Source organism: Halichoerus grypus, chromosome 14, assembly GCF_964656455.1.
Source record: "Halichoerus grypus chromosome 14, mHalGry1.hap1.1, whole genome shotgun sequence".
Classification (NCBI taxonomy): Eukaryota; Metazoa; Chordata; class Mammalia; order Carnivora; family Phocidae; genus Halichoerus; species Halichoerus grypus.
The window spans coordinates 828,003-844,140 of NC_135725.1; the positions used below are offsets into that span (position 1 = coordinate 828,003).

Genomic DNA, 16,138 nt, shown 5'->3' on the forward strand with positions numbered 1-16,138 from the left:
GCAAAGCCTTGGCCTCCCTGGCCCGGGGTCTCTGGACGGTGCGGGTCACAGTGATGCTGAGGGGGCCCCTCAGAACCACATCCCGGGGAGCACCCAGCTGACCTGGCCCACGTGCTCACGACGGTTATTTTTGTGCGTGTGGTTTAAATGTGTTGAGTGGCAGGTGGCTTCACGCTGCGGGATTCCTTCCCTCCTCCTTTCCTCCCTCTTTCCTTCCCTCTCTCTGTCTCTTTTTCTTCCTACCTTCCCTCCTTTTTTCCTCCCTCTTTCCTCCTCTGTCTCTTTTCCTTCCTTCTTTCCTTTTTTTTTTTTTAACATAGAAGAAACTTATTTTTAAAATAAAATGCTTTCCATTTGCCATTCCCCAAAGCCTGTCTGGACAGGACCCAGCTGGAGCTGTGGGGGCTGTTCGCACACGGCCCCCTCCCAACTCCGCCCTTCTCTGGGGGCACACGCCTGGGGGCTGCGCTCTGGGCTGCGTGCAGGGGTGGTCCATGCCTGGCTGGCACTGACCCTGCTCATTTCCCTCCACAGGCAGCCCCCCGGCCAGCTCCCCACGGAGCTCAGGCACCTTAGCTGTGAGGATGGAGTCAGGAGGGGGCTCCTCAACAGCCCAGGCCCCCATCGCTGCCCTGGGGGAGCCGAACTCTGGGCCTGGCTGCTCCTCCCTGGAGCTCCCGAGGGCAGACCCAGGGAAGCTGCAAGCACTGCCACTCGGGCCTAGAGCCCACGGCAAGGACCCCGACCCCAGAAGCCCTGGCAGCCCAGCTGCTGCAGGGAACGGCCCCCCAGACACGGGCCCTTTGGGGGAGCTGAACGGTGCTGCTAAGCTCCCCAACCGGGACAGCGGGATCGACAGTCCCTCCTGCAGCATGGCTAGTGACCAGTTCCCCTGTGAGGAGGGCGGCGAGGCTGGCCGGGGCCCCGGAGTCCTGGGGCCGCACCTGGACGCAGCCCCGGAAGGCGAGGTCCCGCAGGAGGCAGCCGATAGCGACGTGGGCGAAGGCAGCAGTGAGGAGCCTGACCCCGAGAACTGCCCCCCGGGGGCCCCTGCGGACCCGGCCAAGGTAGGCCGCCCTCGCGTCTTGGGGTGGCAGGGGCTCTTCTGAGGGGTCGTGCGGTCAGAGAGGCCCGGCGATGGGTCGTCAGGGAGGGCGGCGGCCCCGGCACCTCAGGCGATGACCTCACTCCCAAGCCTAGGTTCTGCGTCCACACGGCACAGGGACCCCAGCCCTGGGGCCATGGGGGTAGGTCGCTCACGGAGCCACCACCACATCCTTTACCGGGGCTGGCTGCCCACCTTGCAGAGCCCCTGTGTCATGAACGGGGAACCGAGGGTCACCATGGGGCGTGGCGGGGGTGGGAACGGAGCCCGGGCTCGGGAGCCGAGCCCCGAGCAGATGCCCAGGAAGCAGCTGTGCCCATGGCATGGCGGGTCTGCTGTGAGAGCGCCCACGTGCATCCCGACAGCATCTTGGGCTCTGGGCTCTGCACTGGGATGTGTGGGGACGAGGAAATGAAGCCGAGGGCCCCTGGCTCAGAGACACCACCTGTGCGGGGAGAATGGCGTACGCGACCGGGTCCCACGAGCAGCACAGGAGACGCCAGATCTACTGGCCTGGTGGACACAGTACTGGCGACAGAAGACAGGCCTGGCAGGCGAAGGGCGGGCCGAGGGCAGCCTCGTGCCCGCACTGTTGTGAGCCAACTTCGGGGGTGGCGCATGTTTTAAGCTAGGTTTTGTTATTATTCGGGTATGGTAACACCAATAGATCAGGGGACAACTGCCATGAAAAGAGAGTTTGTTACTTACAGTTCCCAGGAGGGGGGCAGGCCAGGCCCCGGGGCCACCCGCGAAGGACCAGAGTGGGTCAGGGAGCAGAGGGGGTGGAAATTGTGCGTGAGAGCCTGTCTTGTGGTTTCCGTGGGAAGGAACGGGTGAAGCAGGGTGAGCAGGTTTAGGATTGCCTGCACAGAAGCTGTGCCAGATGTGTGGCACCTGGTCCTGGGTGACCAGGGCAGGGGAGCCTGTGAGAGCCCACGGAGGGGCTGGGGTGGCTCTGCGGAGGCTGGTTCGCGTGAAAGGCACACCACGTGGGTCAACAAGGACACAAGACGTGCAGACGTCCTACCACATAGAAACCGAGTGATGTGGTTACTGCAGGCCACACCACCCGTGGCTCTCGAGGCGTGGCTCCCGGGGTGGGGGGAGCTCAGCTGGCTGCCCCGGTCTCCCAGGTGGTGGGGGCAAGTGCACACCCCAGGCCTGCTCCGCTCCTGCCCACACAGGCTCTGGGGGCAGGCCCAAGGCTCCGCGTCTGTAACGCAGAGATGCCGACACTTCTGGGTCTGTCTGCTCCGTGGGGCACTGGCCCGTCCTGGCCCTCGGGGTGAGGCGTGCACCGGGAGCCCCGGGGCCCTGTGCCTCCCTTCCCCCCCCCAGGGAAGTCAGCCTTTGTCATGCGGAGGAGGTCCCAGCTAGTGCCGTTTTTGTCACAGAGGGCGGTGAATCTTGTCAGATGCTGCTTCTGCATCGATCGGGTCATCAGGAGGGTTTCTCATCGTGTGTTGAGCCCCAGAATAAACCTCCCTTGGTCGTGGTGTCCGGTCCTCCTCTGTACTGTTGAGTCAGGTTTCTGGTGTCAGTGTGCGCAGGGCTGTCCGTCGGCAGCGTCCTTGTGGGCTCTCTGCCTGCTCTGGCATCAGGCGGCACTTCGAGGGGTTGGCTCCTCTTCAGTGTTTCGGGAGCATTTGAGGAAGATTGGTATTAATTTCCCAGGGAAGCCATCTGGTCCTGGGCTTTTCTTTGCTGGGAAGTTTTTTTATTGCTTATTCAATGCACTCATTTTTGGTCATTCACATTTCCTGTTTCTTCATGTTTTCAGTCTTGGTTTGTTTCTAGGAATTTATCCGTTGATCTGGGCTGTCCATTTTTTTGGAGCATAATTGTTCACATCAGTCTCTCGTGATCCTTTTCATTTCTGTGATGTCGGTTGTAATGTTTCCTCTTTTATTTCTGATATTACTTATTTGAGTCTCCTCTATTTCTTAGTTAATTCAGTTAAGGGTGTGTGAATTTTGTTGATCCTTCCAAAAAACAACTCTGTTCTGTTGATTTTTTCCATTGTTTTTCTATTCTCTGTTTCATTTATCTCTGATCTGATCTCTGTTATTTCCTTCCTTCTGACTGCTTTGGGTTTAGTGTGTGCTTTTTCTAATCTCTTGAAGTGTGAAGTTACGTCATTGATTTGAGATCTTTCTTCCTTTTTCACACACACATTTACGGCTATGAACGTTCCTCTGAGCGGCCTTTGCTGCGTCCCATAAGTTTTGGTGTTTGTGTTTTCATTTTCATTTGTTTCAAGCTATTTTTCTAATTTCCTTTGTGACTTCTTCCACCCTTCTTGAAGACTGCGTTGTTTAATTTCTACCTATCGGTGGGTTTCCCAGTTTTTCTTGTGCTATTAATTTCTAGTTTCATTCTATTGTGATTGGAAAAGATACTTTATATGGTTTCAACCTGAGGTTTGTTAATGCTTGTTTGGGGGCCTGATATGTAGACCGTCCTGGAGACTGTTCCATGTGCACTTGAGAAGAATGTGCCTTCTCCTGTTGTTGGGTGGAGGGGTCCGGGTCTGTGTGTCTGTTCACACACTCTGTCTGTCCTGGCCGGTACCATGCTGCTGCTTCAAAGTTTGCTTCCTGTATTTAGGACTTATGAGGTTTGGTGCATAAATACTTGCTTGAACTTTTTAAAAGTTTTTTTATTAATTTAAGTCCTCTCTATACCCAACATGGGGCTCGAACTCACGACCCCGAGATCAAGAGTCCCACACTCTCCGGACAGAGCCTGTGAGGCGCCCCTGGTACCTAAGTATTTGTAATTGTTCTGTCTTCTCCGAGAGTTGTTCCTTTTATCATCATGTGATGTAATTCGTCGTATCTGGTAACGGTTTCTTACTTACAGTCTGTCTTGTCTGATGCCAGTGTACCCGCGCCTGCTCTCGTTCGGTCTCTGTTTGCACGCTGGATCTTTCCCATCCTTCCACTTCCAGCTTGTGTGTGTCCTTAAATCTAAAGTGAGTGTCTCATGCACAGCATGTAGTTGGATGCTGTTTTTTAAATCCATTCAGCCAATCTGTGTGTTTTGATTAGGGAGTTTAATCCATTTACATTTAGAGTAATTACTGATAGGGAGGGACAGTTGTCATTTTTTTTTTTTTTTTGAAGTTTTCGTTTTAATTCCAGTTAGTTAACATACAGTGTTATTTTAGTTTTGGGTGTACAATATAGTAATTCGACAATTCCATACATCACCCTAACAATAACAAGCAAACTTTAAAAAAAGTTTTTAAGGCAAGATGAAAGAGGTTAAGGCTAAATACATCTATAATGACCCAAAAAATGTGGTAAAGTCCCCTATTAAAAGAACAGTACTCTCATATTGGGTTAAAAATTAAAATCCAATGATGTGTTTCTTGTAAGAGATATACCTAAAGCAAAAGGACATATACATCTTTTTATTTTATCTTTTATCAAGCATAGAGAAATTAAAAGTAAGAAATGATATTGTATTAATTTTAGGGAAGGGATGGTTGCCATTTCGATGATTGTTTTCTGCATATCTTATGGCTTTTTTGTCCCTTAGAGCCTGCCTTATTTTTCATTGAATTTTTGTAATGGTATGTTTTGATTCTCTTCTCGTTTCCTTTTGTGTATATTCGGTAGATATATTCCTTGTGGTTACTATTGAAATTACATAAAACACCTTAAACTTAGAGCCTTCTATCGCATGCGCAGCTGGCCTCTGTTTCCAGGGCTTTCAAAACTCTGGCGCGGGTCACGTCCCCAGTCGGGCAGACAGGAGCCAGCAGTCCCTCGGTGGCCCCCAGACCAGCCGGGGGACTGGATGCGCGGCTCACCACCTCATTTCCGTCCTGAACGGGGACCTCCAGCGTAGGGACTACGTCCCCCATGGGCCACGCTATGGTGCCTGGGGGAAGGACACAAAAGGGCATGCCGGTTGCTGCCGGGTTTCCCGTTTGCTGGAATCCCCTACCGTGACTCGGGGCGTAGCTTCTCAGCTCTTCTCTGGAGTTCTCACGGAGGGATTGTGGTCTGTACGTTGTTGGTGCCATGTCCCTGGGGGAAGGGGGGCCTGTAGCTTTCTAGTCTGCCATCTTGCTGACGGCAGGCCACAGAATACTTTGATGTGGCTGCTGTGTGGTCAAGGTCTCAGGAGGGCAGAGTTGTCTCTGGGATGCAGAAGCTGTTTGGGGGGGTTGGCAGGAGCTGTTGTGCCTTCCCCAGAAACCTCCCCGAAAAGTCTATCTGTGAGGACTGAGCTCCCTGCCCCAGTGCTAGTGGCCTCCCCCGGCCCCCAGGCCCCCTGGTGGCCCCCGGTGTCAGACCCCGCCTCCCCAGGGCACCGTGTTTCTTCTCTCTGCAGTGCTCCGAGCCCCAGAAGCTGCTCCACATTGCCCAGGAGCTCCTGCACACCGAGGAGACCTACGTGCGGCGGCTGCACCTGCTCGACCAGGTAGCCCCCGGGGTGGGATCCCGCCTTTGTGCCAGTCAGAGGCAAAGTCCCAGGCTCAGCGCTGGCCGGGCCTTCCAGCCGGAGTATGAGGGACTTCACACTAAAACTCAGGTGGCTGTGAGTCTCCTCCAGAAACTCCTCCTTTTTGCTGTCTGAGCCTGGGGCTCTGGGGTGAAGGTCCTGTCCCATCACCTGGGCGGGGGGGCGGGGGGGATTCTTCCTGGCAGTTGCATTATCTGAGCATGTAAATGGCCTCTGGAAATCTTAATGTCCCCGTAGCAGCCCGGGGTTTAGGAGCACAGGAAGTAAACCTCCGGCAGACGCCCAGAGTTCTGCCAGGTGTTCTGTTTGTAGCTCAGAGAGCGGAGAAGGGGAATCGGGACCCTCCAGTTCCCCTGAGAGGTGGGCGCAGGCAGGACGGCCTGTCCCCGTCAGCAGAGGACTGTGTCTGCCTCACCCGCAGTCCCTAGCCACGAGGGAGCTTGCTTTAAAACCGTAGGTTTGAGCCCGTTTGATGAAGCGGAGGTTCGTTAAGAAAACAGGAGGCCAGGGGCGCCTGGGTGGCTCAGTCGTTAAGCGTCTGCCTTCGGCTCAGGTCGTGATCCCAGGGTCCTGGGATCGAGCCCCACATTGGGCTCCCTGCTCGGCGGGAAGCCTGCTTCTCCCTCTCCCACTCCCCCTGCTTGTGTTCCCTCTCTCGCTGTGTCTCTCTCTGCCAAATAAGTAGATAAAATCTTTAAAAAAGAAAGAGAACAGGAGGCCGTGGCGACCTCTCCCGAGCTCCCCCCCCGCGAGGGCAGCTGTAGCAGCCCCTCCCTCAGCGCCCGCTGCGGGGCCTCTGCACCCCAGGTTTTCTGCACCCAGCTGACGGAAGCAGGCATCCCTTCGGAGGTCACCACAGGCATCTTCTCCAACATCTCCTCCATCTATCGCTTCCATGGGCACTTCCTTCTCCCCGAGCTGCAGACGCGGATCACGCAGGAGTGGTGAGTGCGGCTCCTGGTTCCCGGCGACTCCGTCCCGCAGCTGTGTGGGGTTCTCGTGGCCAGCGGCCTCTCAGTCGGAGTCCGTGTGCCTGAGAGACAGGCCCTGGCTCCTTCCCTGCAGGGTCCTGGCCATCCCTGACCCGCAGTGTCCCCATGCCTTAGCTTCTTCGTGTGCACATCATAGCGACTTTAATACCCGCTCAGGCTCTGTGGGATCCGTGAACACCAAACAGCAAGTAAACAGAGCTAGCAGCTGTATTTTCCCTCCCCATGTATACTCCACATTTGCTTTAAAAACTGAGATTTTCCCCTTCCCAGGGCACCTTGGATCCTCCGGCTGCCCCCAGGGGCTGTCCTTCTGTCCCTCTGCCGCTTCTCCTCGTTCTTAGGGGAGGGCCCGCTCAACTGTGCGTCAGGATGATAAAACATCATAGGCGTGGCCCTCCACCCGCCATTGTTCACGATACGTGCTTCCCCCACTGTCCCCAGTGCTTTTTCCCTCTCTTCTCCGGCCTGACTTTGAGCCGGAGCGTGGGTCTCTGGGGCATTGGGAGCGTCAGGAGCTCAGCCCCTTGGGTCCCCAAGAGCCCATTCTCCAGCTGCAGCCAGGCAAGTGAGGGCACTGAGGCCAGGAGCCTTGACTAGCGGGCGTCCCTTCTCTTGCCCGGCCCAGTGAGGGTCCCTGTCGCTTTGTGGGTCTTCGTGAGGAGCAGACTCCCCCTGCAGAGCAGGTTATACTGTGTCCCCAGGGCCACTGATAACAGCCCAGGGTCCGATTGACCTTCTGTCCACACTTGCTAAAAATGGGTTTTCTTCTCAAGGCCCTAGAGAGACTCCTCGTGCACAGACCGCAGGGAAGGAGCCCAGGAAGAAGGCTGGCCCACGTGCCTTCGCAGGCAGCCTGCCTTCCGGGGACGTCCGCCAGAGCGCGTTCTCCCGATGCCGCCGCGATGGCTTTGTGCACACGCTCGCTTGCTTTCTGATGATGTCTTTAGGGTCACTTCCCCTTAGAACTGTGGTTCCAAGGTCAAAAAACTATTGGTATATTTTATGCTTCTTGAAATTTATTCTCAAATCCCTGTCTGCGCTGATTTTACTACTAACCTGCTGCTTTCCCGTGACGTTGCCAGCGTCGCTTGTCCCGTTGTTCCTGAAATTGGCTCCTCTGAGGGGTAACATGGGGCCTCACGGATTCTCTCTGATGCGCAGCCTGTCATTTGAGTGGTCGCATCACCACTGGCACCCCTGGCCTGGAGCCGCGGTCCTGTGCCTGCACGAGGGCCCATGTGATCCTCTCGTTTACCTCCGTGTAACACGCGGTTCCCCCCCCCCCCCCCACGATACAGGGGAGGAAAGTAAGGCTCAGAGAGGGTGACCGGTTTGCCCACCATCACACAGCGCTGGGAATTGGGCCGCTGCCCCATGGATTCCAGGGGACGTCCCCGTCCCACCCTGGCCCAAGTTGTTTCTCTGATGACCTCTCTCCCCCACAAAGGGACACGAACCCCCGGCTCGGGGACATCCTGCAGAAGCTGGCCCCGTTCCTCAAGATGTACGGCGAGTACGTCAAGAACTTTGACCGGGCCGCGGAGCTGGTGAGCACCTGGACCCAGCGCTCGCCGGTGTTTAAGGACATTGTCCATGGCATCCAGGTAGGTGGCCCGGCTGGCTGCACGCACGCACTGCGGTCCTGCTCGAGCGTGGGGACATTCGGTGAAGCCACGGCACGCGTCCAGCTCTGCTGAGTCACTCGGGACACAAATCCTTGTTGTCATTTCACGGGAGGGTGTGTGATCTGTGTCCTCACTGTTGGGTGGACTCTGCGACTCCCGCCTCCCTCCGAGGTGCCTCCCTGGCCACGCAGGCCTGTGGGGACCTGGGCGTCCCCCTTCTTTCTCTGTTCCCGCAAATAGCCCCTTATCGTCTCTTCAGTGTCATTTTTCCTTATCAATTTGCCAGGTTTTTATATGTTAAGAACATCTTTTGTTATCTGTCCTGTATCTTACAAGTTATTTTCCCCGTTGATTTTTTATTTATTAATTTTATTTTTGATGTTTCCCAAACAAAATTTTTGGTTTTTAAATAACCACATTCACCAGTTTTTTTTTTTTTTTTAAAGTGAGGTATTTTTTTTTAAGATTTTTTAAAAGATTTGTCAGAGAGAGAGCACAAGCGGGGGTGGGGGGCAGAGGCAGAGGGAGAGGGAGAAGCAGGCTTCCCACCGAGCAGGGAGCCCGACATGGGACTCGATCCCAGGGATGACCTGAGCCGAAGGCAGACTCTTAACTCAGTGAGCCACCCAGGCGCCCACATTCACCAGTTTTTTAATAAAATAACGCTTCTAAAAATCTTCAAAGTAATGCTTATAAATGCATTTTCTATCCCACGGTTAGATAATGTTTTCTTCTACTGATATGGCTTCATTTAAAAAAGATTAGACTTGCTATTCCAGAATAGTTTCCAGGTGGACTGTGGTGTGAGGTAAGAGTCCGGTTTTCTTTCTGTGACTAGTCAGCCTCTTGTTGCAACATCCCGTGTACCCTAAGCGCTGCACTCGGACATCGCACGGAGCGTCTGTGCACGCACCATACATACACGTGTGTGCACGCGTGCATTCACACATACACGCATTCCTCGGTAGCCTTCTGCATTTCCCCCAGATCCTGTGGCCATCGGGTCACCCCTGGCTTCCTAGTGTGGAGTCCTAGATGCCCCCTGCGTCCCTCAGCACCCCATCCCTGCCCAGAGAGGACAGTTGCGATGCCGAGTCCCTCCTCCCCCCAGCACCCTCACCCCTGGTCTGGGCCTGCCCCAGCTGTGCGCACGGATCGCCCCCTCCAGCTTCCCAGGCTGTGCCCGTGGCCCACCCACAGCCCCGAGTGACCAGCGGGAACCGGGCTCGCACTGCCCGCGTCCACCACTGGCCCGAGCGCCGGGAGGCTGGAGGTGTAGGCAGGTGCACGTGTGGGGGTTGCGCCCCTGCTAGAGCATGAGGTGTGCCGTGGTTTCCTCTCCCAGGAAGCATGTGCCCCCCATGGTGTGCCCCCACGGTCTTAGGGAGTGCAGGGAGATACTTTGGAATTCCGTGAATATCCCGTTCCTGGTAATTCTCCCCTGGGAAGGATTGTTTCCGTGATAGCTGCAGACTGGCCTTCTCTGGCCCTGCCATGTCCTTCGAGCTGGAGGCTGTCCCATTGTGGGCCCTGAGTGGCACGGGTGGCAGGCGGGGAGAAGCAGGGGACAGTGTACCCCCCAGCAGGCGCAGGGGACGGCAGGAGGGTCTCAACCAAGGAGCACGTGCGGGGCACCTGCAGGAAGAGGAGGCAGGCAGCGAGGGCAGGGTCCCCAGCGGGACAGCACGGAGCTGGTGCAGTGGCCGAGGGCCTGGGGAGCCTGTGAGCAGTGCTGAGCGCCCACCCCTGCCTGCACTCAGGGTCACACTTACATCGGAGTGCGCAGCCCCTCTCAGAGCAGCTTCTAGGCCACGGGTCCCCCTGTTGGGAGAGCTCCTGGTGTCCAGGGAGGGAAGAGGCCCAGCCTCCGGCACCTGAGCAAGTGAGCGAGCGAGTGCACGTGCGGTGTGCGGGCTACCCGTGAGGGAAGTCGTTGTGCAAGGACTAGTTTTCTCCTGCGAGGACCTGTATAAAAGCCAGCACGGGGGTTCTGGGTCCTTGCTCCGTTGTTCAGTCTCTCCAAGCCTCGGTTTACCCTGCTGTAATGTGGTCTGTAGTCAGCAGGGTGCAGGTGCCGTGGAGGCCAGAAACGGGGTGGGGGGTCCACACGTGCGTCTGCAGGTGCCACGGGCTGCCTGTCTCCCCGCAGAAGCAGGAGGTGTGCGGGAACCTGACGCTGCAGCACCACATGCTGGAGCCCGTGCAGAGGGTCCCACGCTACGAGTTGCTGCTCAAGGACTATCTGAAGAGGCTCCCAGGAGATGCCCCCGACCGGAAGGATGCGGAAAGTGAGCCCAGCTGCCGCCAGGCCATGGGGCTGCTGGGCAGTGGGAGCTGGGGCCCCTGCTGGAAACCCACAGAGAGAGGAGAGAGAGGGGCAGGGACAGAGTGGGGCAGATCGCCAAGTGCCCCCCAGGCACATCTCGGGAAGTAACTGCGAGGGGAAAACCGCCTCACCCCCACTGCCGTGTGAGGGGAGGACCCTGGTTCTGGGGAGGGGGCTGGATGCTGGCAGAGCTCAGGCCCCAGGAAGGGCCTCGTGGGGCTGGGGGGCAGCATGGGGCATAGGGTGCCAGCCCCAGCAGACCCCCTCACCAAACGGACTGTGTCTGCAGGGCCCCACCTCTGCCTGGGCCAGGCCTGTGAGCAGCCCCGGACACTCTCAGGGAAGGGTGGGAGCAGGGCAGCCCCTGGCGAGGCCAGCAGGCACCCTGCAGGCTGACTCCACGTCTTCCTCCTGCAGGGTCCTTGGAGCTCATCTCCACCGCTGCCAACCACTCCAATGCTGCCATTCGGAAAATGGTGAGTGTGGGACTCCTGGAGGACGCCCGAGGGCCCCACTGCAGGCACCCCAGCCGTGGACAGGGGCTCCGCCGCGAGCCAGACAGGCCTGCCTGTTAGTAGCTCTGTGGCTCCCTCTTAGCCAGCTCCAGCTGCTGGAACAAGATCCCACAGACGGGCGCACGCCACAGTGTGTATCTCACAGCTGGGTACCAGCAGCTTCTGTCCCTGGCGTGTGGGTGAGGCCTCCTCCTGCGTCTGCACGGCAGGCAGAGCGTGCTCCCTGGTGTCCGTCAGTGCTGCGACCCCATTGGGGGGTCCCCACCCCCAAGACCGTGACCTCGTCTAAACTTCCCCTCCCGAGGGCCCCACCTCCAGACACAGCGCAGAGGTGGAGGGGACGGCATCCCCTGTTGATGTAACACCTCCGAAGCCTGGGGTCTGCGGATGCGGGAGCTCTCCGGGAGCCCACGCCCTGTGGTGACGCAGGTGGCCCTGTCCCTTGTGTGGCCTGCACAGTGCCTTGGAGAATTTCTAAGTCCTCTCCCAGGATTACAGATCAGGGCGGGTCACAGGAGAATCCAAACTCCTGGCTTTACTGGGAAACCCTGTAAGCCCCGCCCCACAGCCTGTGCCCTCAGCCCTTCTCTAGGCCGCCACAGTCCCCACCCAGCCCCGGTGTCTCCCAATCCTGAGACCTATTTTCACACGGGCACTGCTGTTTTTTGAGAGGAAGAAAAGTGAAGTATTTGTGTGACCCCACGTCTCTCAAACGTGAGAAATGAGAGGCAGCCGCTCACTTTGGCATGACTGTTGCCACGTGTGGTCCAGTCCCGTGTCTTCCTTAGCTGCCTGTCCCCAGGTTTGCTCTGGGGCCCCTGGGACAGACCAGCCTGAGATCAGGCCCACGGTGGGGTGTCCACTGCAACCCAGACAGGTCATGGTTCACTCTGGGTCCTTTCTGTCAAATTTCCCTTCCCACCTCCCCACGACTGAATCTGATGGAGGCCATAGAACTGCTTCTTGGAACCCTGTGGTCATGAGCCCCCGGGGAGCCTGTGGACGTTTGGGGGAGCCCCCATGGGTTTCCATCTCTGAGGGGTGCGGACAAGGCCTGAGGCCTCCCCCCAGGGTGGACTCCTTCCCACCTGCAGCACACCTGCTCGTCGCCCGTCCTGGTTCCCTGATTCCGGGCCACGCTTGCAGGGCGGGGTTCCCCTCACCCCGGGGTGCCCCTGCGGCCGCCGCGGGCCTGAGGCTTCTCTCTCTCACAGGAGAAAATGCACAAGCTCCTGGAGGTGTACGAGCGACTGGGTGGGGAGGAGGACATCGTCAACCCCGCCAACGAGCTGATCAAGGAGGGCCCCATCCAGAAGCTGTCGGCCAAGAACGGCACGGCGCAGGACCGCCACCTCTTCCTGGTCAGGCCCCGCCCCCGGCCCCCCCCCGACTACATAGCCACGCCACGCCCTCCCCGCCACGCCCCACCCTCCCGGCCACGCCCTTCACCACAGAGCCACGCCCCCACCCCGCCACGCCCTTCACCACGGAGCCACGCTCCCGCCACGCCCTTGGCTACAGAGCCACACCCCGCCCGCCCCGCCCTTCACGGAGCCACGCCCCCGCCCTCCCCACCACGCCCTTCACTACAGAGCGACGCCCCCACCACGCCTTTCACCACAGAGCCACACTCCTGCCACGCCACGCCCTTGGCTACAGAGCCACTCCCCGCCACGCCCTTCACCACAGAGCCATGCCCCCGCCCTCCCCGCCACGCCCTTCACCACGGAGCCACGCTCCCGCCACGCCCTTGGCTACAGAGCCACGCCCCGCCCTCCCCGCCACGCCCTCCACAGAGCCACGCCCCCGCCCCCACCACGCCCTTCACTACAGAGCGACACCCTTCACCACGGAGCCACGCTCCTGCCACGCCACGCCCTTGGCTACATAGCCACTCCCCGCCACGCCCTTCACCACAGAGCCACGCCCCCGCCCTCCCCGCCATGCCCTTCACCACAGAGCCGTGCCCAACACTCTGCCACGCTCTTCACCACGGGGCCACGCCCTGCCCAGCCCAGCTGCAGAGCCCTGCCCTGCCTCCTCTCTGTCGGGCCTCCTGGCACCCCTCACCCTGTACCTGTCCCGATTGCAGTTCAACAGCATGATCCTTTACTGTGTGCCCAAACTGCGGCTCATGGGCCAGAAGTTCAGTGTCCGGGAGAAAATGGACATTTCGGGCCTCCAGGTGGGTGAGCCCTTCCCTGTCACCTGCGCCCCTGGCAGGGCGCTGGACAGGGTGGGGACACTGAGCTCTGGCTGCTGGAGGGTGGTCACCACTGTGCACCTGGCCTGCCACCCACTTTTCGAGCTTCGGTTCTGTCTGTGACACACATGTGGCCTGAGCATTTCTGAGTGCCACTCAGCCTGGCATTGTGCGTGATGTGAGCAGGATCCTGTCCTTCTGCTTGGCCTCCCTGCCCGGGCGCCGCTGCCCTGTGCTTGCAGGACAAAGGACAGCACTGGAGTCTGGGCCAACCTCTGTTCCTATGAGGTGGGTGCTTAGAGCCCCATTTACAAACCCAAAGGCGAAGCTTGGGGTGCAAGCGGACGGGGTGCCCTCCCTGCCCAGTTCCTGGTCCCCTGGTCCATGCGCTCTCCTCTCCTGGGCCGTCTTGGAGTCCAGATGAGGTTCTGCAGGCCCAGGGTCCAGGTGATGTGTTGTCCTTGCCGTCCCTTGTTTCCTGAGCCTCTCGGTGTCTCCTGCACAGGGTCCACAGGGCTGGAATCTGCCCCCTCTCCTGTGGGGAGGGCTCTGAATTAACCACCACTTTACAAGTACTGACTAAATCCAGTACTCAGGTTTAAAATGTGAAGGTTTGCCTTAGTGATACAGGAAAAATCCTTCTTACTTTGAAATTTTTGAGCCCCAGCTTAAGAAACACCATTTAAAGTAAAAACTATGGAAAAAAATGTTTTTTGTCATTGTTAGAAGAAATTCTTGTAGGTGTTTTTATGTAAGAAATTAGTGGTGGGTAGGTAACTAGACGTGCTAACACGGAAGCTCTCAACTCTGGGGCATTTGGGAAGTTCCTGCTGTGAGGCCCCATCCCAGATTCTGGCTGGGCCACAGCCCGGCTGTAGGGAGATGGGGGCCCAGCCAGAATCTGGGATGGGGCCTCACAGCCTCCTCCTCAAGAAAGACCTCCGTGTCTGAGAGCACGGGGCTGCCGCTCAGGGCCCGCTAAACAACCGGTTGTTTTGTTTTGTCCTTGGCCCTTGGGCCTCTAAGGTGCAGGATATCGTCAAGCCAAATGCAGCCCACACGTTCATCATAACGGGAAGGAGACGGTCCCTGGAGCTGCAGACTCGGTACGGGCGGCCGTCCCTGCGTCTGCTGCTATGAGCTGACGTTTTAGCTGATGGCTTCCTTTTCTAAACACGATAATCTTGCGATGTGTTGTTTTTGGTTCATCTTATTGTCTTATTTGTGGTTTAAAATGTAACCGTTCTAAAGGGAAGTGGATGAAAACTGAGCGTCTGCCTTCCTCTTCCCCCCACCAGCAGACGTTCTTAATCACCTCTGAGGTGTCCTTCCCAAACTTCTGCGTGTACAAACGTGTCTCGAGTTTTAAAATCACACGCGGCTGTTTACCGTATAGCCTGTTCTGCTTCTTGCTTTCTTCACTTAATTTGCCAGAAATCATCCCATAGCCAAGCCCCATTTCCAGAAGCAGCGTAATTCTCCATCACGCTCACCGACCAGTTCCTGCTCACGGGCACCCAGGCTCCGTCCGGGTTGCTGTGGCAAAAGGTGCTGCGAACAGCAATCCTCACACCCGTTTTGGGCATTAGTCCTTCTGTCCGTCAGAAAGGTTCCTGAGGTAGAGCTGTCGCTCAAAGGGTAGCACATCTGCTTTAAGTTTTGGGGGCCATTGTCACACCCCCTGTGGTGTGTGACAGGCTTGTGCTCTCACTGGGGCGAGTGTGCGGGAGACCCTGTCTCATTTCCACCAGTGATGTGAGATCTTTGTAAGACCTGTCGTGGTCCAGGGAGGTATTGATTTACATCCACAGCAGAGGGGTCTGCAGACCACACCTGACCACACCACCTATACATGACCCTGTCTAGCCACATCTGACCGCACCTGGATAGGCCTGGACACACCTGATGCCACCTAGCCATACTTGACTCCGCACCTGCCCCACCTGGACACACCTGACCCCACCTGGACACACTTGACTCCGCACCTGCCCCACCTGATCACACCTGACCCTACCTGGACACACTTGACTCCACACCTACCCCACCTGATCACACCTGACCCCACCTGGACACACTTGACTCCACACCTGCCCCACCTGATCACACCTGGCCCCACCTGGACACATTTGACTCTGCACCTGCCCCACCTGATCACACCTGGCCCCACCTGGACACACTCGACTCCACACCTACCCCACCTGATCACACCTGACCCCACCTGGACACACTTGACCCCACACCTGAGTCCACCTGGACACACCTGCCCACAGTGTACCAGAGCACTCAAGGACGGTCTTCCAGGCCTTATGCTGCACTTGGGGGCTGTGAGCAGCTCGGGCATGTGCCCCAGGATTGAGAGGAGTGTGGTGGTTAATAGTGTTTAAGACCGGGTTAATAAGATACTGTGTTTGTTTTCATAGGACGGAAGAGGAGAAAAAAGAATGGATTCAGGTGAAGCTCCTAAAATTTTAAAGTAATCAGATGACCAAATTCTTGTGCAGTATGGTCATTTCATGCTGGAGCAAGGGACGGAGTGGTCCTGTGACTCCCCAGGCGTTGCCTACCTGTCTGTCGCCTTAAAGTGATGAAGTACCCTCACTGAGTCCCTTCAGACGCTCCCAGCTTTTCAGTCCGTTCAGCTGTGTAGCACCGCAGTAAATAAGCCAACGCGAAGGGCTGTAGGCGGGCAAGCAGGGAGGGACCCTCACCCCGGCGCTGGATCTGCGCTCCCTGGAGGGCCCAAGGGGACCATCACCCTCTCCCCACTGCCAGCCAGCTGGAGCAGCGGTTACGTGGGACGAGCAGTTGGGCTTAGAGGGTGGGAGCTGGCTTCCAGAGGTAGCCAGGCAGGGAGGTGGTCCTTGTCCTGGGGTAGCCAGAGCAGACCTGGCTCGGG

At 57.6% G+C, this 16,138-nt stretch overlaps 1 protein-coding gene across 5 annotated transcripts in view; it reads left to right on the top strand.

Moving 5' to 3' along the window:
• The window catches only part of FGD3 (FYVE, RhoGEF and PH domain containing 3), a 50,719-nt gene that overhangs the window by 22,882 nt on the left and 11,699 nt on the right, over window positions 1-16,138 (top strand). For all 5 annotated transcript variants that reach the window (XM_036098033.2, XM_036098037.2, XM_036098030.2 and 2 more), the window contains exons 3-12: window positions 535-1,067; window positions 5,450-5,539; window positions 6,389-6,525; window positions 8,021-8,177; window positions 10,348-10,486; window positions 10,942-11,000; window positions 12,254-12,400; window positions 13,132-13,224; window positions 14,269-14,348; window positions 15,663-15,693. In XM_036098033.2, coding sequence (XP_035953926.1) covers window positions 585-1,067; window positions 5,450-5,539; window positions 6,389-6,525; window positions 8,021-8,177; window positions 10,348-10,486; window positions 10,942-11,000; window positions 12,254-12,400; window positions 13,132-13,224; window positions 14,269-14,348; window positions 15,663-15,693 — 1,416 coding nt within the window. In that variant the 5' untranslated portion in view covers window positions 535-584. The remainder of the gene's footprint in view (window positions 1-534; window positions 1,068-5,449; window positions 5,540-6,388; window positions 6,526-8,020; window positions 8,178-10,347; window positions 10,487-10,941; window positions 11,001-12,253; window positions 12,401-13,131; window positions 13,225-14,268; window positions 14,349-15,662; window positions 15,694-16,138) is intronic.